Source organism: Fukomys damarensis, unplaced genomic scaffold (genome assembly GCF_012274545.1).
Source record: "Fukomys damarensis isolate Sample0158 unplaced genomic scaffold, DMR_v1.0_HiC HiC_scaffold_15, whole genome shotgun sequence".
Taxonomy (NCBI): Eukaryota; Metazoa; Chordata; class Mammalia; order Rodentia; family Bathyergidae; genus Fukomys; species Fukomys damarensis.
Genome location: NW_022900927.1, coordinates 5513693 through 5537823, shown reverse-complemented (window position 1 = coordinate 5537823; position 24131 = coordinate 5513693). Strand labels below are relative to the sequence as shown.

Sequence of the window (24131 nt, the reverse complement as noted above, 5' to 3'; positions counted from 1 at the left end):
GGTGGCTGACAGATACATTTGCTAATCCGAAGATAATGAACGCAGCAGCTCAGGCAGAATGCGTAAGGAGGTTCATGACATGCACAGGTCCTCAACAATGATCAACTAGTGCAAAGGCCAGACTCACATCATAAAGCAGCTGTTTAGGCTACATACTGTTTTCAGTAAACATTTTTTCCTCATTCATTCCTGACAAATTCTAAGGAAGAACATGGAGAGCTGCTATGACATCAAGTGACTATGTGCCTTTGTGCTATAAGTGCATGTGATTAGAAAATATGTGACATTGATGAGAGTAATTAAAAGTAGGAGACATCTTCACAATCAAACCAGTGATCATCAATTACACAAAGGTATAAATGCAAACAAAATGTCATATTCTCTTTTGGGGACGAAGTATGGGAAACAGGCTCTATCAGACAAAATCTAAACAAATACAAAGCCTAAATTTAATAAACACAACCACACATCCACCAATTAGCTGGCACAAAACACAAACTATCAAGAAGAGGGGAATGTCATCTATAAAAGTTAAATGACATTCAAGATGTATCACAGATTTATTGGTCAGCAGAGAGCCTCTTATTTTACCCGGCAACAGCAGGCATTTCATATACCCCAAATATGCAAAGAGGCAGTGCATTAGCTCACCTTCAGTTAAAGTTTAGTTCTTTTCTACAAATTCCTTCCTATATTAGGTCAATACATCATTAACAGTAACTGCCTCAGTTTTCTTCCTCAAAACTGTTCCTGGAAAGCAGCAGCACAAGTACTTTCTCCCTAGAATTTCCAATGAAAAGAATTCAACTTCTCCCTAAAGACTATTTGGCATGATGGAAGCTGCATTAAAAACAAGACAAACTCAAATTGCACTATTTTTTCCACAGTGCACAAGCAGGCACGTGTGCACGCGCACACACACACACACACACACTCACACACTCACAGAGAACACATCAAGTGATCTGTGGTTAGGTGGCATTATCTGTCAACTTGGTTTAGAATTCTCACCAAGATTTCTTGAAAGTTTTCCTTCCTCATTAAAAATGTTTACTCCTAATGTCTGGGATAAGCTCCCATAACAGGACTCCTGACCATTTTTTTTTTTTTAAAGAATTCTTAGCAATCTCCTTAAGAATCTCTGTTCAGACCCTAAAGCCACCAGTGGAGGACAATCTAAACATAGCAGTATCTGTTGGCTAGGCTTGATCACTACCAGCACCAGTACTCTTAAATTCAGGAGCTCAGATCTCTGAAGTCATATAAGCCATAAACACTTAAAGACATAGTTGTTTGCCTTCAGATATATTTAAAAAAAGCAAGGCTTACATTCATAATGTAATTTAAAATACTATGTCCTAAGAATTTCAAATCATAATTTCATTGTTTTCAGTATCCTCTAGCTCCTTGGCTTCTCCCAGAACTACTGTAATGTATGGTATGGGCTTTCATAGGCAGGACACATAGCACACCCTCCTTCCCTTCAAAGACCCAGGACCACATTTGAACACTTTCCCAAAGCCTAACTAGAAAAGATGCACACAATTCTGAAGGGCAGAAGCTGACCTTGTTCTTTTAACTCTTCTTCCCCAACTCCACCTCCCTCCTGCACTAAAATTAAAAAGGGTAAAAAGGCAGTTTTCATAGTGGAGTTAATAGTCGGTCATTGGCTGCACCTGTCCAAACTAAAAATTAAGACAGCTATCATTCAATTACATATACAAAGAGGAAATCTCCATGTCAAATACATGCCTCTTCCTTCACGTTCTCAAGACCAACCATATTCTCACTAGCAGGCTGTTGTAAAATGAAAATGGTAAAGGATGAAGTGGGGGTGGGGGATAAAACATGATTTTTAAACATATACTATTAAAAACACATCCACACTTACATCCACACTTAAAGGTCTCAACACTTCAAGTGGCCTGAGCCTACTTCACAACTCTTGGCCAAAAGCCTACCCTCCCTCCCACCCACCCTGCACATATTCCCACCCTCCATCCCACCCACCAGGAGTCACTGCTATGTACCTCATACACACAGCAAAATCCCTATACCCTTCCCAATTATATAAAAAAAACTAAACAGATAACTTACTTTCATTAAATTATTTTGTTAAAGTCTCTTAAAAGATTTGGACGTTTAAATACTTCCTCTCTTCTGATATATTAAACATCAAAAGAATCCACAATTTTTGATAAACCCCCATGTTTCAGTTCTTGCAAGAAGAGGGAAGGTAACTATTCCAATCAACCTAATTAGGAGGTGGAAAGGCCAAGAATAGAGAAAGTATTCTTAATCCTTCACAGTTTCAACACATTCCCACCCTTCTAATGCCAGTAAAAACTATAATAAAATAGTTAAATGTATGAGGCAGCACATAATAACCAAGGCCCTCCACCACCCTCCCACCTATGTTTCAGTATCAATTTATTTTCTAGTCCAAGAAGGGTGATGTATTTCATAAGGGAAGCAATTCTAGTCCACTATCAGTAGTCGGAAAAAAATGTGGTTTTTAGAGAAATTTTTTTCTCCTCTTCTTTTTCTTTTCTACTTAGGAAGAGGTGGAAGTGGTGGAGGAGGTTCTGATGGTAGAGGTGGTGGCCGGGGTTTGTCTGTATTGCCAGATCTGGAGGAGATTCCACTAGCCCGTGGATTCAGATACTCACTGTATGAGTGAACAAATTCAAATGCAGGGGGCTGAGTGGGCTGGACACCTTGGGCACTGAGCAGGGAGTGAAGCATATTCACAGTATCTTGATAGTCTATAGACTGAGCTGTGTTGTGACCATTGGCCCCAGTGGGGCCTTTATCCAGTTTCATGTGAGAAACCCGAGTTTTACAGCTGGGCTGCGAAAAGGGAAGGCCACTTGTGTCTGAGCTATGCCCAGGCAACTGGGCCATTGTAGGAAGAGGAGGGAAAGAGTAATTTAAAGAGGTTTTAGTACTCTTGGCAATCTTGGCTGGATGATCAAATACTGCCCCTCCAGTCTCTTCCGGGGGGCCCCTTTTACGAGCAGAACTGGAGGAAGAGAAAGAACTAGACAAGCTATAGGTTTTGTGTGCTAAGGTGCTCGCCTGGCTGCTGCTATGTTTTGGATCACCTGGACGTTTGTTCCCAGTACCAGCTGGAAGCTGTGAGTGAGAGTGCTTGTGTGAATGGTGATTATGGTGATGATGATGATTAGATGGGTGAATCTTGTGCTTTTCTTTGTGCTCTCTGCTTTTTGCGACACTGTCCTCTACAGAATTGTGCTTATCAGCTGAAGCGTGGACCTTAATGCGCATTTTTATCTCCTCTGGTTTTGAAGAGGCAGTTTTATCCCCACCAGCCACTGGGAGTCTCATTTTGAGAGCTGTTTTGTCAGTCTTTTCCAGAAAAGGATGTTCAGGGTGTTCTGTACCCTTTATGGGCATTTTAAGAATGACTGAAGAATGGCTATCATGGTGAGACAGAAGATTCTGGGCAGCATATGCATACTGTGACTTTACATTAGCTTCCATGTTTTCCAGTTGCCTCTTCTGGGCAGCCAGCTCTTCTGCGTGCTTTGCACGGTATTCTTTCAATGATACTTTAGCTGATGGCACACTCTTACTACTCTGCTTCTGGGAAATAAATGCATTTGAGCCATCTTGTTTCAAGGAATGATCCATCCCCATAAGTGCTAAATTCTCACTAGTCCGATGACCCTGAGCGGGTTCTAGTTTAAAAGGAGGTTGGGAGGACAGCCAACGCTCGCCCTGCAACATCTCCACACTGGATAAGTTGCTTGATGACTCTCCAGAGACTGGAAGGGAAGGCACTGCACTCGTAGTAGAAGTAGTTGACATGCTCATTAAACCTGCAATAGTTGAGTCTGAAGAGCTCTGGGAAATCATATTGAGAATAGTCTGCTCTGAAGTATTTTCATCTGCTCCCCGGTCATCTGCTTTTGTTTTCTTAGCAGGCTGGCATGCCTAGAACAAAGCAAATAATATCTCTTCAGGTGACTTATTAAATGCAAATACATTAAGATAAGTAGATTGTACTTGCACTGAAGTTCAAGAAAGGTTACCCAAACATGAGAGCCAATAAACACTGGCTTCAGGAGAAGTACAATTTTAAAACTGTCCCTCAAGAGTCATAGCAAACTACATTGTTACAAGGCAAAAGCAACCAAAAAAAGAATTTGAGCTTATCTAAAAATCATTCATAAACATTGACTGCTTATGACTGTAATACATTGTAAAAGTCTACAAATTTTGGTGAGGATTTATGTGAAAGTGAAACATGAAGTTCGTTCTCTCAAGTCTACTTCTTTTTTTGTTTTTGTTTTGTTTTGTTTTGTTTTTTTGTTTTTTGAGACAGGGTCTCACTATGTAGTTGAGACTGACCTGGAACTCACTATGTAGCCCAGGCTGGTCTCGAACTCACAGCAATCCTCCTGCTTCAGCCTTCAGAGTGCTGGGATTACAGGCCTGCACCACCGCGTCCGGCTCACTTGTTTTTTTTTTGTTTTTTTTTTAGATAGGGTCTTACTATTTAGTTTGGGCTGGCCCTGAAATCACTAGGTAGCCCAAGCTGGCCTGGAACTCACAGTAATCCTCTTGCCTCAGCCTCAAGCATGTGTGTACAATCATGCCCAGCAAAACGGGAGGAAACTGAGCAGGCTAAGTATATGCTTTTCTATTAGGCTACACTCTCAGTCCCAAGGGAATTTTTCTAATGTATTTATTTTTGTGGTATTGGCGGTAAAACCTAGCACCTTGGCACTGAAATATTTCCCCTATGTAATTATTTCATTATTTTTAATTTTGAGACAAGATTTTGCTAAGCCCCTAAATTGCTTCAACTGAGCTTGAATTTGTAATCCTCCTGCCTCAGCCTTCCAGAGTGCTGGGATTATAGGTGTGTGCCACCACACCAATCAGGAAATATTTTTCAACAATCTAATACTGGAAAAAAACATAAGGAATCATTCTGTTATTCCTAAGACTTTCAGGGGGCTTGACGGGGGTAACGGGATAAAATAAAATTTGTTTAAATGTTTTTTTTAAAAAACCCAAAATAAATAAGACTTTCAAATATATTTGGAATATAGCTGAGCACGGTGGTGCATATCTATAACCCCAGCACTCGGAAGGATGACAGGCAGGAGGATCTTCTAGGTCAGCCTGAACTATACAGTGAGACCCTGTTTCAAAAAAAAAAAAAATCAAAATACAAATTGTTATTTTAAAAAAATGGAGAGTATAAACTGGAGAAATAATGGAGAGTACAAACTGTATAAAAACAAAATTCTAAAAATCTTTTTTTTTTGGTACTGGGGATCAAACTCAGGACCTTGCACTTGCGAGGTAGGCAGCAGAACCACTGAGCTAAATCCCCAGTCCTAAAACTCATTTTTAAAGTAGGTAATGTCAAAGATAATAAAATTGTGCCACACATGGCGGCACATGCTTGTACTCATAACACTCAGGAAGCAGAGGCAGAAGGATGGTTAAGTTCAAGGCTAGTATGGGCTACATAGTGAGTTCAAGGTCAACCTAGACCATATAGGTAAGTGTCTCTCTCTATTTTTTTTTTTGGTACCAGGGATTGAACTCAGGTTCAGTGTTGCTGAGCTAAATCTCCAGCCCAAGACCCTATCTCTTAACGAGCCAATATTCTTGTTTTATTCTCAATAGTCTCTACACAGAAAATATTCAAGCAACATTGCTGACCAAATAATCATATCATAGGCATTCCACAACACAAAGCAAAGCCTGCTATCCCCCACAAGCACTGACTTCTGGAGCAGTATCCAAGCTGTGAGGTCAAGTCATGATTATTGTGTAACTGTGAAAAGAGAAATCTCAAATCTAAGGTATCTATCCCTATTCTGGTATATTCACTGGTACAATCAAAGGAAGGAGCAAGCTGATGGCATAATTCTTACCCTCCAATTCCAGATGCGTTTGAGCCTGTTGGGAGTCTTCTCTAGAATCTGTAGAAATTCATGTGTCAGTTCTGAAAATAAAACATTCAAGAAATACTGAGAGATAGAGATAATGAAACAAGAATAACCTCAACTAACTCACTATTTTCAACTAAAGTCACTTTTGGGCAGGTAAGTGACAGATGAAGAGCAAGTGTTTTTCAATGTCCCTTACTCTAAAACTTACCATCTAAAAGTTCCAAGGTCACAGTGGCGTCAACATATTCCCACCAGTGCTTTCCATCAGTTGAGACTGGGATCTCCCAGTTGGACCACTTGCAAGCCAGATGGATGCAGACACAGGCCACTACAGGAGGTGTGTACTGCAGGCTAAATGTGGTCAAATGCAGGCTGACACCAGAGGGAGGGAAACAGAGTGTCATGAGCTCTCAGTTCTCAACCCAAAGCTATAACTCTCCATTATTTAAAAAAAAAATAAATAAAAATAAATAAAGGAGAGCAAGAAGAGCAAGAACCATCCTTCTCTGATTCCACACTCAATATAACCATTTTCCTATTAACCCACTGCTCAGGATAGCATTTTTAAATTTCCTGACTGTATCATTCAATATACACAATGAATAAGGAACCCTCCAAAAAAAATTTATTTTTGACTTCTAGACCAGTATCCAAGCCTAGCAGTCAGTGTTTATTACCTAATATCACAAAAATAAGCTTAGAATGAAGAAAACCGCATAATTTGTTTTGTTTTTAATCACTAAATCAATGCTTAAGGAAATATCCTAAAAATTGTCTTTTGCCAATCACAATTCTGATCTATTCAATATAATGAACAATCACTCTTTCAAATGCAAATATGTTTGATAGGTGGTTTATTGAAAGATTTCTCATGTCAGGTTATACAACTGAACTTCTTAGCCCTGAAAGGTATTACAGTTATCTTTGGTTTCTATAAACAAACTATATTGGAGAACAAAGATGAAAGCAAGTCATTTGATACTACAAGTTTATGTGCTAATTATTTTTTCTAAAAAGGAAAAGATTACAACTCTTCATACCCATAAGTGACCATCTGTTTGGACACAAGGGAAGAAAAAAGTCTTTAAAATATAATTATTGCAAAATCCTCCAAGTTAGATTTTTTTTTTTTTTTGTCACTATAAATAAGCCCTAAATTTACACAAACTTTCAGAACTGTGTTCTTGGGTTGTTTTGTTTTTTTTTGGTACCAGGGATCAAACTTGGGACCTTGCGCTTGCAAAGCAGGCAGCTTAACCACTGAGCTAAATCCCCGGCTCTTGGATATTTTAAAGCAAAAAAGTAACACACAAAATTGGATGGACTATCAATTACCAAATATATATAGTACTAATTATATCACCATAGCAAATTAAAAGGCATCAGGAGGTCAGGATGTAGCTTAGTGGCGCTACACTTGCCTGGCAAGCAGAAGGTCTTGAGTTCAATCCCCAGTACCAGGAAAAAAAAAAAAAAGAAAAGAAAAAACACCAAAAAAGCACCAGTAAAATTAAGGTACAAGATAAAAATTGTATAGGGAAAAAAAAAATATCAACATTCACCGGAGGACTGTAACATACTATAGTAAAGATTATTTCCATGCCTGGACCTTTGGATTCTAGTTTACTTAGTTATTCTATATATCCCAGAAAAGATACTATGCCAACTCACTAAAGTTAATCCTTAGAGACAATAAATACATAAATAAAATATAAACCTGTTGGTTGCCATGAAATAAGACGTCTGTGCTAAGTCCTTGCTTGCTAAAAAAAAAGAAAAAGAAAAAGGTTAGTTCTATTCATTCCCAAGAAATATTTAGTAAACATTCATTTATTCATTCATTCATTTATTTTTGTACCGGAGATTGAACACAGGACCTTGTGCTTGCAAGACAGGCGGCGGAATCACTGAGCTAAATCCCCAGGCCAGTAAACATTTATTATTTGCAAAGTACTGCTACTAGTAAATGAGGCAGTAATGATGCCCAATCACCTGATGTTTACATTCTACCAAAATAATCTTTTTGGGGAGCTGAGGATTGACCCTAGAAACCCAACATGCTAAACACATGCTCTACCACTGAGCTATTACACTCTCAGTCCCTTATGATTTCTATAATTAATGTTAGTAATTATACTGCTTCCAGACTCAAGAGACTCATATTTTCTTCTGCAAACCAAGGACTGGAGGTTCTTGTTTAAAATGCAATTCCTGGGCCTGCTCTCCAGAGTTTGATTTAGTGTGCTTGGAGAAGCACCCAGGTTTTGTTTTGTTTTTTGGTGATGCTAAGGATCAAATCCAGGGCTTCAAGACTGCTAGGCAAGCATTACCACTGAGTTATATCCCCAGGGCAAGCACAAACATTTTTTTGAGATAAGATTTTACTATGTTGCCAGGTTGGCCTAAAATTTGAACTCAAAATTCTCTGAAGGCAAAATCATAATCTAGCTGGGCGTGGTGACACACACCTGTAGTCCCAGCATTCAGGAGGCTGAGGCAGGTGGATCACCAGGAGTTTGAGGCCAGCCTGAATTACATAGCAACATCTTGTCTCAAAAACAAAAAGCAAAAAGGAGATTTTAATTGAGTGGCCTGATGGGCAACTCAGTGAGACTGTCTCAAAAAAACAAAACAAATAAACAAAAAAAACCCCTAGGGATATAGCTTAGTATAAAAACCCTATATTCAATCTGCAGTGAAACAAAAACAAAAAAAAAGATTATCTAGAAGGCCTGTAATCAACCTTACGATTAAAATAAGGTCACTCCCAAGACTTGCTTAAAACTATCACCTGGTGACTTTTCAAACATCCTCAAAAGGTAACTCTCTTTAAAATTCTAGAAATCATCTAAAAATATTAATGATTAAGAACCCCAATAGAACAACTCCAAGCCAGAACCAAGCATTGTGATTTAAGACAACTGGGCATTTCAATTCAACTTTTGACCCAAGCAGCTGTGTTATGTATTTTACACAGCAAACTAGAGCTTCTGAATGATAAAACAATTTAAGACAATCATTTCAAGTTGGGATAACTTACCTCGAACAAGTTGGGTGCACTTTACCACATGTGTATGTGGGTGATCAATTGTTAGTTCAAATCCTTTAAGAAAAGATTAACCAATCAAAAAAAAAAACTAAAAATACTCAATATATTTTGTATTTCTTTTATCTCAGTCATCATTATAGGCCTCCCTTATTTCTCTCCCAGAATTGCTGTGCAAAAGCTAACACAAAGTATGCAGCATATTTCCCTTGAAGGTATACTATCTCCAAAGGTGATCTAAGCTAAAGGGTATGAATAAGACCTGAAAACCACTGACAAACCAAAAACCTATAAACATAAAACACTTTTTTTGAGCCAGGCATAGTGGTGCACGCCTATAATCCCAGCACTCAGGAGGCTGAGGCAGGAGGATCACTGTACCAGACCAGCCTGGGCTACATAGTGAGTGCCAGGTCAGTCTCAACTACACAGTGAGACCCTGTCTCAAAAACAAAACAAAAAAAACAACACTGTTTTTAGGTACAACGGAACATAATACATGGTTGGAAGAAACAAGTCACTCAAATGATCACTACCTTCTAAAACTTGACCTACTGGGCCGGGGATTTAGCTCAGCGGTTCGGTGGCCTGCCTTGCAAGCACAAGGATCTGAGGTCAATCCCCAGTATGGGGGGGGACCTTGACCTAGTAAGTCAAGTGTTGTGGTATAGGCCTATATAATCCCAGCACTCAGGAACTGAGGCACAAATTTAAGGGCAGTCTGGGTCACAGAGTGAGTTCATGGACAGTCTAAACTACATAGCGAGAACCTATCTCAAAAACCCAAAAAAGATTAACAAACAAAATCCTATTTTCATACTTGTTATGGATTATTAGCGTTGCCCATGCAACCACTATAGCTTGAGTTCCTCCACTTCCCCTCTGCTATGCTAACCAAACAATGCTTAGCAATTTTAAAGGCAAGTGTTGTTATCTCATACAGTGACTAACAGAGCAGAGCAACCCATGGAAAGAAATGCCTTTTTAGATAGTTTTGCTATTATTTATCAGGTTAAAAATTGTCCAATCTCAAAAAAGGTAAAAATCATAAACCATAGAACGGAAAATCAAAAACAAAAAGCCTTGCTAACTAATTTTTCAAAAGACAACTACACCTACATCCTCTCTGTGGTATAAGCCAAAGTTAAACTCTGACCCCCACAAACTCTAATCTAGAAACAGATTGACACTATGCAAAAATGTTCCTAAGGGATTTTCTTCCTATTTGTTTTGCCAGTTTTAAAATCAAACCATTATATTATATGTGTGTGTGTATAAATGTTTAATGCTTTAAAACAGATAAACTTACCCAAAGTCTGCAATATTATGCTTTCTAAAATCACCAGATCTTGAACTTGCTGCAGGTAAGCCTGTAGGCAAGACAGAAAAAAATCTGCTAAAAAAGCGTAACAGCACATTCCCCAAAAAATACCTACACAGAAAATAAGCCCTAGCATGATTTTTCAGGAAGCTCATAAGCCCTACCCCAAAACTAAGCCCCACTGTCAGCCAGAAAAATGCATTTAGTACCTCTGTTGCAACATACAACAGAATAATGAATTATAAAATAAAGTATAATTAAATATATACTATTTTGGCATTAATACTTAAAATAAATGATAATATAAATTGTAGTTAACTATTTGTAAATACCCAAGTAGACACCTTTGGAGAGGTAAACACCTATGTAAACAGATGAACTCAACACTTACTGCCAAATGACCAGTTTAGTACAAACATAACACACAAATAACATGTGCACTTGATAACGAACAGATGTGGTTGGTGTCTAATATGAAGTTTCATAATTCAATATGTCGATGCACTATGTACAGGACAAGAAGCACTCATTTAAGGACAGTTCTACTTTTGGACATCAGAGACTGGACACCAATGGTTTCACAGGAAATAGAATCACAAGAAATTTGGACAGAATTCAAGGTTTGAAAAAGCTATGATTATATCCCTAGCATGACTGTGTAGAATAAGTCATGCCATGAAGATGGCATGACTGTGTTTGAATAAGTGTAGATTGTTGTAAATGAAAAAAGTAAGACATTCCCTGAAAATAGCATTTTTTGGAGAAAAAAATATATTCGGATTTTTTGAGACTGGGTCTCTCACTTTGTAGGATAGGCTGGCCTTGAACTTCTGGCAATCTTCCTATTCAGCCTCCTAAATGCTAGAATTACAGGTGTGCACTATCATACCCAGCTTGAAGCAAATATTAATATAAGACCTGGTCTTATTTTCAGGGAAAATATAAAATATAAACAAGGGCCGGGAATATAGTTCAGTGGCAGGATACTTGCCTAGCAAAAAAAAAAAGTGACAAATTCTAACAACCTCTCACAGGGAAGCCAAAACAATAAAAGGCAAAAATGGAGTAGGAGATGGAGCAGAAAATGAAATATAAGCCTTATTTCTAACTCTGAGCATAGACTTTTCCTTTATTTAAAAAAAAATGTAACTCAGAAATAACATTTTATTCTTATATGGCTACCAAAAAAGAACCAAATACTTCACTTTCATATTTATTGATATTTTATGTTTTAAAATTCCCATGATTTAGACACAGGAAATTAACGAGACTTTTTCCAACAACAGAGAAATACATATGCAAAACCTTTCCTGAAGTATTAAAAGCATTTGATAACAAATAGTTGACCCCTCCCTATTTGTTAGAAAGGCTTGTTATGGTCCTGGTCTGGTCCTGGTTTTCGGCTCTTTTTAACCTATCAATAGACTTTTTAAAAATACAGTAATACAAAGGAAAAGAAAATAAACAAAAAAATTCAGATCGGTGTAAGCCCAAAGTAAAGGTCCTAACTCAGTAGTAGTGAATCTACAGCACACATGCCACAGTGGGCTGTATCTAAAAGCTCTAAAAGGTTCATCATCACTGCCCTAGCCATATGTGAAGCACACCTAGTCTAAATTGTAAAATAAGCAGTTTTTTTAAGTACTAGCATTTAAAGACTATGTTAAAAATGCAAAATACCTCATTAATAGCTTTAAAATATTAATTAAATGCTAAATGACAATATTTTAGATATACTGAGTTACATAAAATACATAATTAAAATTAATTTCCTCTTAAAAAGGAGGAATAGCTGGGCATGGTGACATATGCCTATAATCCCAGCATGTGTAAAGCTGAGGCAGAAGGATCCCATGAGTTTAACGTCAGCCTAGGCTACAGAGTTCAAGGTCAGATTGAAATACATAGTAAGACCCTGTCTCAAAATAAATAAATAAATCAAACACAAAACACTAAATTTTAAAAATGAGAATTTTTTTTTCCTTTTCAACAAGGATCTCTGCGCATCTCAGGCTATCCTTAACTTCACTATGTAGCTCCAACTGGCCTCAAACTTCTGATCCTCCTGTCTCAGCCTTCAAAGTGCTCAAACTACAAGTTAAAAAAATGAGTTGTTTTTGACAGTGCTGAGATTCAGATAATAAATTACATAAATATGCTTTAGAGAAGGAAAAAAAAAGTGGGGGTTACCTTGCTTTTGTTTTATTTTGCTAACTCCATTCTATGGACCAGTTGCAAATGGACCAGTTGCATTTATGAGTCTCAAACATAACTAAGATAGGCACAGTGCACATGCTAGTAATTCCCAGCTACTCAGGAGGCTGAGTCAGGAAATTGCAAATTCAAGGCCAGCCTGCATAATTTAATGAGATCCCCGTCTCAAAATAAAAAGGCATTGGGATATAGTGCCAAGACAGAGCACTAATCTAGCATGTATAAGGCTACGGGTTTAATCTCCAATACCACACAAAGACACACATACTCAAACATTCACATACTCAATCTGAGTATGGTACCTCATTCCTGTAAACCCAGACCTTAGGAGGCTGAAATAGGACAAGTGCAAGTTCCAGACCAACCCAGATCACATAATCAGTTCTAGAACAGCCTGAATTACACAGTAAGACCCTGTCTCAAAAAGAACCATAGGGCCGGGAATTTAGCTCAGTGGTTCTACAGCCTGCCTAGCAAGTTCAAGGTCCCAAGTTTGAACCCCAGTACCAAAAACAAAAACAAACAAACAAAAAAACCCCAAAAAGGGCCAGGGATTTAGCTCAGTGACCCCACACCTGTCTTGCAAGCGCAAGGTCCTAAATTCAATCCCTGGTACCCACCCCCCCAAATAATAATAATAATAATAAAATAGAAGTCCAGAGCAATCTTTTCACTAAGAGCTATCAGTGGTTTAAAATAAAAAAGGAATGAAAGAGAAGACACTGCTATGCAAAACATAATTAAGAATTATTACTAAAATCCACCCCGCAAAAAGCTTTCTCCTATGTTCAGAAAATACATAATAACATTTATCTATTTTATAAACAATGACCCATGAATCTACTGCTAAAGACTTAGGTGGTAGCTCATTCACACCTATAATCCTAGTACTTTGAAAGGCTGCAGTAGGAAGATTACAAATTCAAGCCCAATGTGGAAACTTAGTCTTAAAATAAAAAATGGGCTTGGGATGTAGCTCAGTGCAAAGGCCCTGGGTTCATAGCCCAGTATGAGGGGGTACAGGTAGGCCTTTCAGATCCCTTAACTCAACACTATCCAATCAACTTCTAAGACCAGGTGTTTCTCTCCTTTAGCATAGGACAAAAGTCTAGAAAAATATATATGTTGTTATAATCAACAATATCCTGCTAGGAGAAAGGGAAATGGAATTTTTTTGTTTGTTTTTTGAGACAGGATCTATGTAGTTCAGACTGCCCTGGAACTCACAGTGTAGCCCAGGTTGGTCTCGAACTCACAGATCTTCCTGCCTCAGCCTCCCGAGTGCTGGGATTACAGGCGTGCAACCACCATGCCCGACAGGAAATGGAATTTTAAAAAAATTTTATTTAATCTCCATTGACAAAATTTATAAGAATGCCTTTTATAACATTCAATAAGAAATTATATGTGTGTGTGTGTGTGTGTGTGTGTGTGTATGTTGTTAGGGATTATCTTGAGACTTTCCCACTAAATACATTCCTAGCCCTATTTTTTTTTTTTGTTTTTGGTACCAGAGATTAAACTCAGGACATTGCACCTGCAAGGCAGGTGCACTGCCATTGAACTAAATCTCTGGCCCTCCAGCCCTATTTTTTTTGAGACAGGCTGGGCTAGAACTTGGGATTCTTGTGTGTAACCCTCCCAGACTGCTGGGACTACAGGGATGTGCCACTATGCCCAGTTTATGTACACTTCTTTACTATATAGAGAATGGTTATAAAAATATACATACATGTAAATGAATACCTAAATATTTATAAAACATCAAGACTGGGAAATAGTATGGACATAGTAAGTCGAAATAATGAAATGCACGCAAGCATAGTTGTTTAGAAAAAAGTAGCTAGAATGATAATGTTTCATTTATATATATCTGAGCTTCAATGGTCCAATATGTATCTATGTAATATTTTTTTCTGTATTCTTATTTCTTAGTACTTTTTTTTTTTTTTTTTGAGGCAGGGTCTCCCTTTGTAGCTCAGGCTGTCTCACTATGTAGCCTAGGCTGTCCTCAAATACACAGCGATCCCCGTCTCTGCCTCTGCCTCCTGAATGCTGGGTTATAGGCATGCGCCATCACATCCAGCTTCTTGGTACATTCTCTTTGTGGAGTGGAGGGGACTGAGGATTGAACTTAGTGCTTTTTTTTTTTTTTTTTTTTTTTTTTTGGTATTTTGAGACCGGGTCTCACTATGAGACCAGTCTGACCTGGAACGCACTACGTAGCCCAGGCTGTCTCCAACTCCCAGCGATCCTCCTGCCTCAGCCTCCCGAGTGCTGGGATTACAGGCGTGCGCCACCACGCCCAGCTTCTTACTACCTTCTTGCAGTGCATGATGATTATATTCATTGTGGAGAATTGGTACATGTTCATAACATATCTCAATTGTTTTCTCCCTTCCCATCCTCCCCCCTTTTTTTTGGTACCTGGGATCGAACTCAGGTCCTTATGCTTGCAAGACAGGCAGCAGAACCACTGAGCTAAATCCCTGGCCCCAGCCACACCCTTATAAAAAAAATTTTTGCCAGCATCAAATTCATTTATTTATAAGTCCTTATAAAGTTAATTATTCTTATAGATTAACAGAGTAATAGCCAAAAAACATAAAACACACCAATTATACTAAATTGAGGTACACTTTTAGACATTTTGCACTTTATTTATACATTGGGTTTTTTTTTCTTGTAGTTCTAAGGATCGAACTCAGGACCTTGTGCTTGCAAGGCAGGCACGGTGCCACTTTGCTAAATTCCAGCCCTACATTGGGTTTCTTATATAAGAGAAACCATGCAATATTTAAGAATGTGTGTCTACTTTCCTTCATTTTACATTATGGTCTCAAGGTGCATCCATTTTTCTACAAATGACTCAAGTTTATCTTTCTTTACGGTACAGTACTACTCCATTGTATATAAATACATTTTCTTCTTCCATTCATTTGTTGATGGACATATAAGCTGCTTCCAAGATTTAGCTATTATGAATTGAGCTGCTATAAATATGGGTATGCACATATCACTGTGGAACTATGTTTTTAACTCTTTTAGAAAGACACCCAGAAGAGAAATAGCTGGGTTAAAGGGAATTTCAATTTTAATTTTTTGAGGACTCTCCATAATGACTTCCATGTTGTACCAATTTATATTCCAACCTACAATACAGAAAGGTTTCTTTCGCCCCGAAGTCTCTCCATCATTTGATACTGGTGGATTTCTTGATGGTAGCCATTCTTTCTGGAATGAGACTGAATCTGCGTTGTTTTAATTTGTATTTCTCAAATGGCTGGCGATGTTGGGCATTTTTTTCAAGTATTTATTGGCCATTTGTACTTCTTCATCTGAGAAGTATCTATTCATTTCAGATGCTCATTTTTTTTATTGAGTCTTAAGTTTGGGGGCAGGGGCCTGATTTTTTTGAGTTCTTTGGATGTTCCACAAATTAGTCCTTTATCTGAAGAGTCCCATTCTATAGGCTGTCTCTTCTCTCTGTTAGTGGTTTCCTTTGCTGTGCAGCTTTTTATTTGATGGGATCCCATTTGCTGATTCTTGGTATTATTTCTTGTACAACCAGGGTTCTGTTCAGAAAGCTTTTGCCTATACCTACCTCTTAAACAGTTTTACCTATGTCATCTTCTATCAGATTGTTTCTGTTCCTTTTTGCTTTTCTGCATCTTTCAATTTTATTCAAAAAAATTTCTCCATAAAACTTAAATTTTTTGTTAAAAAAACTAAATTGCCCTGAACAGCCTACAATCAAGCTTTAGTAAATCAAAATCATAAAATTAAGTTTCAATTAAAAACAAGCAGATTTGTAATTAATTGCCTACCTCACTCCTGGTATCAGGAAGTGATTCCTGTGGATGAAGACAAGCATGTGCTACTTTGATGACATGTTCCAATTTTTTTGGCTGTTCTTCCACTTTAGCAGCTAGAAACAAGGCTGCTGGAGCCACAGACTGGATAGAAAAAGATAAGTGTTTGAGGATCTCAGTCTCAAATAAATCACGTTCTTTCTTTGTCCAACTTTCTCACCTCTTATTTATGCTTTTCCCTCTACCAGCAGTATATTCCCCTCTCCTATCCATTAATCCACATCAACTCTTCAACAAACTCTCCTTAAAAAATATCTAAGCTACTATCATTTATGTCTAGAAGGTACTAGATACAAACACTTTTCTAAGCCAGGTGTGCACACCTATGTGCTTATTGTGCAACCTGAAATTCCAGCACTTAGGAGGCTGATGTAGTAGGATCACTGCAAGTTAAAGGCCTGGCTAGGCTACATAGTGAGTTCAAGGCCAGCCTAACTACATAGTGAGACCCTGTCAAATAAATACACACACACACACACACACACACACACACACACAAATACATGTATAAATGAATAAAAAAAATCACAACAGCAAGACCTAGAATTCATCAGGAGTACATGAAATGCAATAAATAATTTTACAGAATTTAAATATCTATTTCACTTTACTGACTAAAATGAAAACATTCTAATATTTATTTGTATCTCTGCTGTTACCTTTCTAAATTTTTATCCACACATTCAATTCATAGTAACAATTTTCATTCTCATTTGTTTCAGTTGTATATAAAACTTGTTACAAATACCTTCCTCAGACATTAGGATAAACAAAGCAGTTTTAATGAGAAATGCGCATGAACAAAGGTGTGGGGATCTAGACAGGAAGAACATTTGTTGGATGTGGGACACAAATGATTTTTAACAAAAATGACACTAAAGATTTTAGAAAAAATAGAGAATTTAAGAAGTGTTGGCTGGAGATTTAGCTCAGTGGTTCGGTGGGCTGCCTTGCAAGCACAAGGACCCAATTTTGATCCCCGGTACAAAAAAAAAAAAAAAGAAAAAAAAAAGAGAGAATTTAAGAAGTGTTCAGGACAGCACTCAGGAGGCTCAGGCAGGAGGATCACTGTAAATTTGAGGCCAGCCTGGGCTACACAATGAGTTCAAGGCCAGCCTGAATTCCATAGAGACACTGTCTCAAAAAAAAAAAAAGTATTTAGGAAAGGTAATCAGGTAATAGATGGAAGACAAGTTAAGACACAATAAAGGTTCATTTTGGTTTTGGTTTTTGGAGACAAGATCTCACTATGGAGTCCAGGCTGGTCTTTGTGAAACATGTGAGCCTTCTGCCTCAGCATTGCAAGAAGCTGGGATTACAATTGTGCACTACCACAAAAGTTAATTAAAAAAATGTAATAAACACTAGCAAATAAAGTTTAGGCAATTGAAATATAAATAAAGAAGAACAGAGGCAATACCTGAAAACGTAATAGGGCAGAACCAAATACATGCGTGTATTTAGACAAAAATCTAATGGGATATGCACCTCATGAAATTCTTTATAAAGCTTGCTTATCAATCATTTTCTCATCAAAGGTAAGGCAGATCTTCTATTTCCTTATGTTATGTTTCTAACATTGTTTAAAATTTTCCATATTCAAATACCTTGTCCTAGCCAGGCATGGTGGCACAGGCCTATAATCCCAGCACCTAGGAGGCTGAAGCAGGAGGATTGTTTTGAGTTTGAAACCAACTTGGGCTACAGCGTGAATTCAAGGCCAGCCTGAACTACATAGTGAGACCCTGCCTCAAGCAAGCAAGCAAATAAATAAATAATAAATAAATAAATAAGATTAATAAATGTAAAAAGCTATAAGAATAAAGTAGAAGTTACAAACACACACACACACACACAAAGGTAGCGTTTGTCTAAGATTTTTTTTTTAATACTGGAGATTGAACCCAGTCAAGACCCTGCTACATTCGCACATCCCCAGCTCACCCTCCAACCCACGTTCTGGAACACGGCATTGCTATGAAGTCCTATCAAGTTGCCCAGGCTGCATTAAAATTAAGAGCCTCCTGTTTTAGTTTCCTGAGTGCTGAAATTACACAAATATAACACCACACCTGGCTCCCAATCCTACATATATTTAGACAGGATTGCCCAGGCTGGCCTTGAACCTGCCATCTTCTTACCTCAGTCTATAGCTGGCTGTGTTCCACCATGCCCAGCTTTGAAGAGGAATAGCTAAATTAGGCATGCCTACAAACCCAGCACTCAGGGAGACTGAGACAGGAGGATCCCAAGTTCAAGCCCAGCCTGGGCAATTTAGCAGGACCATGTCTCAAAAGAAAAAATAAAAAGCAGGGCATGGTGGTGCACGCCTGTAATCCCAGCACTCGGGAGGCTGAGGCAGGAGGATTGCTGTGAGTTGAGACCAGCCTGGGCTACACAGTGAGTCCCAGGTCAGTCTCAACTATATAGTGAGACCCTGTCTTAAAAAACAAAACAAAACAAAACAAAAAGAGCTGAGAATGGAAAGGGGAGAGAAGCTAATATTTATTATTTTTTGGGCAAGCATTTTTAAATTAATTCATTTAAACCCTAACAACTATTATGTCAAACAGACACTATTAATAACATAGCAATGAAAAATATGAAGCTTATGGTCATTTTCCCAAGACTACAGAGCTAGTAAGCACTGTAGTAAGTTCCAAATCTAGACATTCTTTTAACCCAGGGCCTCCAGCACACTAAGCAAGTGTTTTACCACTATGCTACACTCCAAGCCCCAAGGTTGTGAATTTTTTTAAGGACATGAATTTTTAAATATATAAAATACAATGTAAACACCCAAAGTAGCTCACAATTTGACATATTTTCCCACTTGAAACCATTTAAGACAGTACATGTAGAAATTCAACTGAAGCTGAACATGGTAGCATACACATGTAAACCCAAAACTCCGGGAAGCTGTCAAGGCCAGACTGGGCAACTTAGTGAGACCTCCATTCCAAAATTTAAAAAATTAAAAATAGGCTGGGTTCTATCTCCAATACCACCAAAAAAAGGAAAAAAAAAAAAATTAAAAAGAGGTTAAATCTCTTCTCCTGAAAAGAATGAACACAATTCCTTAAAAAAAAAAAAAAATTTTTTTTCTTTTTTGGTAACAGGGATCAAAATCAGGTCCTTCCGCTTGTGAAGCAGGTGGCGGAACCACTGAGCTAAATCCCTGGCCCCACAATTCTTAAATTTAAATAGGAGAAACTAGTCATTTAACCATGTCCACTAATGAAATATAATTTATTTCAATTAAAAGGCAGGTACTCGGGCCAGGGATATAACTCAGTGGCACAAACACTTGCCCGACAAACAAGCATGAGGCCCTTAGTACAATTCCCAGTACCAAAAAAAATAAAAAGGCAGGTACTCTACCTAACTGGGTACCAGAAATCTATCTTGACCTGACTGGTGATTACATACATATAACAGTGCAAAATTTTCAATTTGTATATGCTTTAGATTTTTGTGCTGTACCGTCAAACCTTAATAAAAAAATATTTAGCAGGGCATGGTGGTGCATGTCTGTAATCCCAGCACCTGGGAGGCTGAGGCAAGAGGACTGTTGTGAGCTCAAGGCCAGCCTGGGTTACAAAGCAAGACCCTGTCTCAAACTGCGCCCCCAAAAAAAACAAACAAAAAAAACCATTTCTTTGTTTGTTTGTTTTGGTACTGGGGATTGAACTTGGGACACTGCACTTGCAAGGAAGGCAGCGGAACCACTGAGCTAAATTCCTGGCCCAAACAAAAAAATTTTAAAAACAAAACAAAGTCATGGGCTCCAAACTTCAAAATACTATAAACAAAGAAACACAGCAAAAGGGAAAAAAAAACTCAGAACCCCTACAGCTCTAAGACATGAAAGAATTCATATAAATAAGATAACCAGAACAATAAAAAAGGAGCAAAGTGAATACACAAGGCAATTTTTATTCTTCTATTTCTTTTTTCATTCTTCTATTTCACAAGAATGAATAAAAGAAAAGCTCTATTTCACTAACTGAAAAAAGTAATTTCAGACCTCATTTACCTTGTTTACCAATGAACCCTCTGAACTTGTTCAATAAGTGTTTGTGGGGGGGATTTCTAGGTTACCAGGGCCTTCAAACTGAGCTACATACCTAGCTGTTTCTCTTATGAACGCACTAAATTGGCCAGGCTGGCCTCAAACTTGTGATTCTCCTACCTCAACCTACCAGAGTGCTAGGATTACAGGCATTGGCTACCACTTCTGGCTATAAATGTTTCCTGAAGTAATAAGTATTTGTGGTTAGTCAGGATATACACAAAGGAATTCTCTCCTATATTACTGGAAACAATGCATATTAGTAAAATCTTTATGTAGGGTAAATTAACAAAATAAAAATTTTGCATACAATCCTCCTGCCTCAGCTTTCCTCTGTGGTGGGACAATAAACGTATGCCATGTTACTTGGCCCTCACAGTCCTGATTCTGCCAATTTCTTACATTACTTCACAGATTCTGTTCCTACAGCATTAAAAAAAGGAGCTCAAAACCTACTATCCTAAATCTAAAACAAGTTTCTTGAAATATAACTAAAATATTTGATTCACTGATCCATATGAGATGGTCATCAAGGTTAACCTCACCTTCTTGGTATTTTATAAAACAAATATGGTCTTACCGATGCTGGAATCATCATTATGAATTCATTTCCAAGTTATTTATAATTAACGTTAAACAGGGCCATTTCAGGCAGCAAAACACTTGGGGTCTCATTATGTAGTCCTGGCTGGCCTCAAATTCAAAGTGATCCTCCTGTCTTAGCTTTCCAAGTGCTAGGATTAGACATGTGCCCCCATGCCCAGCTCCTTCCCATCCTTGAAAGACATCATCAAGTACTACACCTTCCCCTCCAACCATTCAGTTCAAATTTATCAAAGACTTTTGGAAAATCTAAATACTTATATTCATCTTTATATCACCATGTAAGTATTTACCACTTGGAAAGTTATACTTGAATTAAGCATGAGTTGCCTTTCAATGCTATTCCTCCAACTCAACAACAAAAACAAAAAAAAGTTGACTTTATTAGCGAATTTACCTAGTCTACAGATTATTAACCCTACCAGAAAACTAGACAGGAAAACTGCAAGGCTAGACGCAACACAGTAGTGTGACACAGAATGAAGATGATCAACCCTAAATTCTAAGGTTAAATTCCCATTTAAGTAGCAAAGACCAACCCCAAAATAGGCAGTTGGGATAAACCACCAAATGCTTACACCACACAAAAATATTATACTTACATTTCGATGAAACTGTGTGAAAGATTGAATCATGTAGAACCGATGCATATATACTATAGCAGTGTTGATAGTCAATTGTGAGCTGAAGTGTTCTAGTTAAGGTCCAAAAAACAGGCAGGTAGGCAGTATAACTGTCAAAATATAATCTCTAGCTGCTCCCCAAAAGCCCAAAGGCCCAACACAGTAGACGGTCCTAAATGTCCTCCAAGTCAAAGAGCAGTCTGTTTTCTTTCACTAAACTGCCAACTGACAGTATAATGCAGTATAATTAACAAATATTTAGTATAAACTTACCGAATAAATAAAAATTCTTGGGATGTATGAATCAGGATGGAATATAAACTGCATTAAGAACTTAAACCTTTCAGTCACTTGCTTTCTACAAATCCTATGATGAAGATCCATTAGTCTAGGGGCTTAGGTGATTTAGAAGGCTGTCCCTAATCTGGCCTGTAGACACATATCCACTATCTTGCTCATCTTCTAAATTCCAGTAATTAAATTTAGTTTCACTTCCCTCTGGCAATCTCACCCTCATGATCCCTGGAGCCAGAAAAACTCTGAAATGATTTGCTATTCCCTCATTGAAGAAAAAAATTTGCCCCCAACCCCAGCCTAGGGCTTTGTGCTTATCTGTGCCCTTATCTCCAGCCCCAGATTTAAAAAATATGGTAGTTCAGTGACCCTTAAACCCAAGAAAACTTGTAAATGCCTTACTTCCAAGGAGCTCCTCAGGAGATAATACCTAGTACAGATGTCACTGTCTGAGGATCACGTTAATAACACACTAACAAGAAGGCATACTAAGGATACACTGAAGCAGACTTAAAAAAAAAACTGTTTAATTAGCACAGACTGGATGCTTAGGAAACAAATAGATATCAACAGGAAACAAAACGGCAAGTGGCTGGGGCTGGGTGGCCCACGCCTGTAATCCCAGCACTTGGGAGGCTGAGGCAGGAGGACTGATGTGAGTTGAGACCAGCCTGGGCTACGAGTTCCAGGTAAGTCTCAAATACATAGTGAGACCCTGTCTCAAAAAAAAAGGGGGAGGGCAAGTGGACACCTATTTTGAAGCAAGCACACCCTTAATATATACACATTACAGTCAGCAAGACACTTAAATGAAAGCTGAACAAACCGAAACTCAACCTAAGGTCAAAAATTTTTTATACACACTGTGAAAAGAACGCCACAACAAAATGAAAATATTCTCGGACAAAAGTACTTTGGGGAAAAGTCGCTAAATTGCCTTATCTTTGAACTATGAAGAAAACGAATACACACCGATGTAACATAAAGACCCAACGTTCTGTAAACTATTTAAACATTAGATCCATGGGTTTACAGCACTAGAAACTAAACTGGCATTTTTCGTTGCTCTGAAATTCGATATCGAATAATGGCTATTATTTGAAGTCTGAATGCCAAGCATTGTGGTGGGCACAGAATCAAACGCAAGAGGTATCCACTTTACAGACAAGACGGCCAAGAATTTCACAGTCTTATTAAACACTTAGTAGACGTGGGAAGAACATATTTTGAACCAAAGCTGGGACACTAATTCCAGGCCACCTTCAGAAGACTGTGGCATTGAATTTCCGGAAACTTTTTACACACTTAAGTTTGGGAGGCAACCGTCAACAGTGAAATCTCTACTAGACCTCTAGGTCAGTGCAGAAATGAGAATCTCAACGTCACTAGAGCAGGAGGGACTAAGAAGGTCTGGCTAAAACAAAGCCGGAAAAAGATGCGAATTGCCAGCAAGGTTGGTGGCTCGGGTGAGCGAGCGGGAAACTGGCTCCACCTCGCATCCCTCGCGTGAACACTTTCTGCCCGCCCCATCGTGGGCTCCCCGCCTAGAAATCCAGTTCCTGCCACCTTCTTACCCCCTTCTGTCCCCGACAGAGCCTGGGGCCTGGACGCCGTTGCACGGTAAGTCCTAGGCCCAAGCCTAGGCCGCAAGGATACACGTTAAGACGTTGTCCCATGTCCTGAAGTAGATTTGCCGCCTGCTGGCGATAAGAAAGTTCTTTATCTGAGTCCAGGCCAAAGCGACGGGATGGGCTATTTTCCAGCTGTTCTCGAGTAAAATACCACCGTTTATTGTTATTCTTCCTCTCTTCCTCCATAGTGCTTCAACCAAAAGGCAGCGGCAGAGGCTGCAAGCACTTCTCAGCGTCACCGAAGCGGCGACACATCCGCTGTGCAGAGGCAACCGCGACGTGACGAACTTCCGCTAAGCGTCGTGTGACACGCTTCCGCAGAGGAAGCGAAAGTCAAAGCGCCTACTTCCGGAATGGACCTCGCGACACCCTGTAGCCGAGTTAACAGCCGCTCAGCGACCAGGAAAAACCTTGAGACGTGGACGCGGGCGCCAGTCATGTGACAGGAAGTAGGGTGGAATTAGAAGCTCTCGTTTAAAACCCGCGTTTCTCCCCGCGAGAATTGGGCTGAGCGTTGGC

The 24131-nt window shown here is 38.6% G+C and overlaps 1 protein-coding gene across 3 annotated transcripts; it reads right to left on the bottom strand.

The window, feature by feature from the left end:
* Positions 1 to 1999: 1999 nt before the first annotated feature.
* On the bottom strand, positions 2000 to 23818 carry Ccnt1 (cyclin T1). Of its 3 annotated transcripts, XM_010623580.3 has the most exons (9): positions 23638 to 23818; positions 21667 to 21748; positions 16345 to 16473; positions 10292 to 10352; positions 8977 to 9039; positions 7654 to 7699; positions 6145 to 6308; positions 5919 to 5989; positions 2001 to 3957 (listed from the first exon to the last, which is right to left on the bottom strand). In XM_010623580.3, the coding sequence occupies exons 1-9, from the start codon at positions 23796 to 23798 to the stop codon at positions 2551 to 2553; spliced, it is 2184 nt and encodes a 727-aa protein (XP_010621882.1). In that variant the 5' UTR covers positions 23799 to 23818; the 3' UTR covers positions 2001 to 2550. The 3 variants fall into 3 exon arrangements, 2 of the variants coding, with proteins under 2 accessions (XP_010621883.1, XP_010621882.1); XM_010623581.3 differs by lacking the exon at positions 8977 to 9039 and having other exon boundaries at positions 2000 to 3957; XR_780152.3 differs by lacking the exon at positions 6145 to 6308 and having other exon boundaries at positions 3879 to 3957.
* Positions 23819 to 24131: the final 313 nt, after the last annotated feature.

Coding starts and splice junctions, on each gene's coding strand:
- Ccnt1 (XM_010623580.3), bottom strand. CDS start 23,798: ATGGAGGAAGAGAGGAAGAATAACAATAAACGGTGGTATTTTACTCGA. Junction 10,353..16,344: donor TTCCTGATACCAGGAGTGAG/GTAGGCAATTAA, acceptor TCTTGCCTACAG/GCTTACCTGCAGCAAGTTCA. Junction 5,990..6,144: donor GACCTTGGAACTTTTAGATG/GTAAGTTTTAGA, acceptor TTTTATTTTCAG/AACTGACACATGAATTTCTA.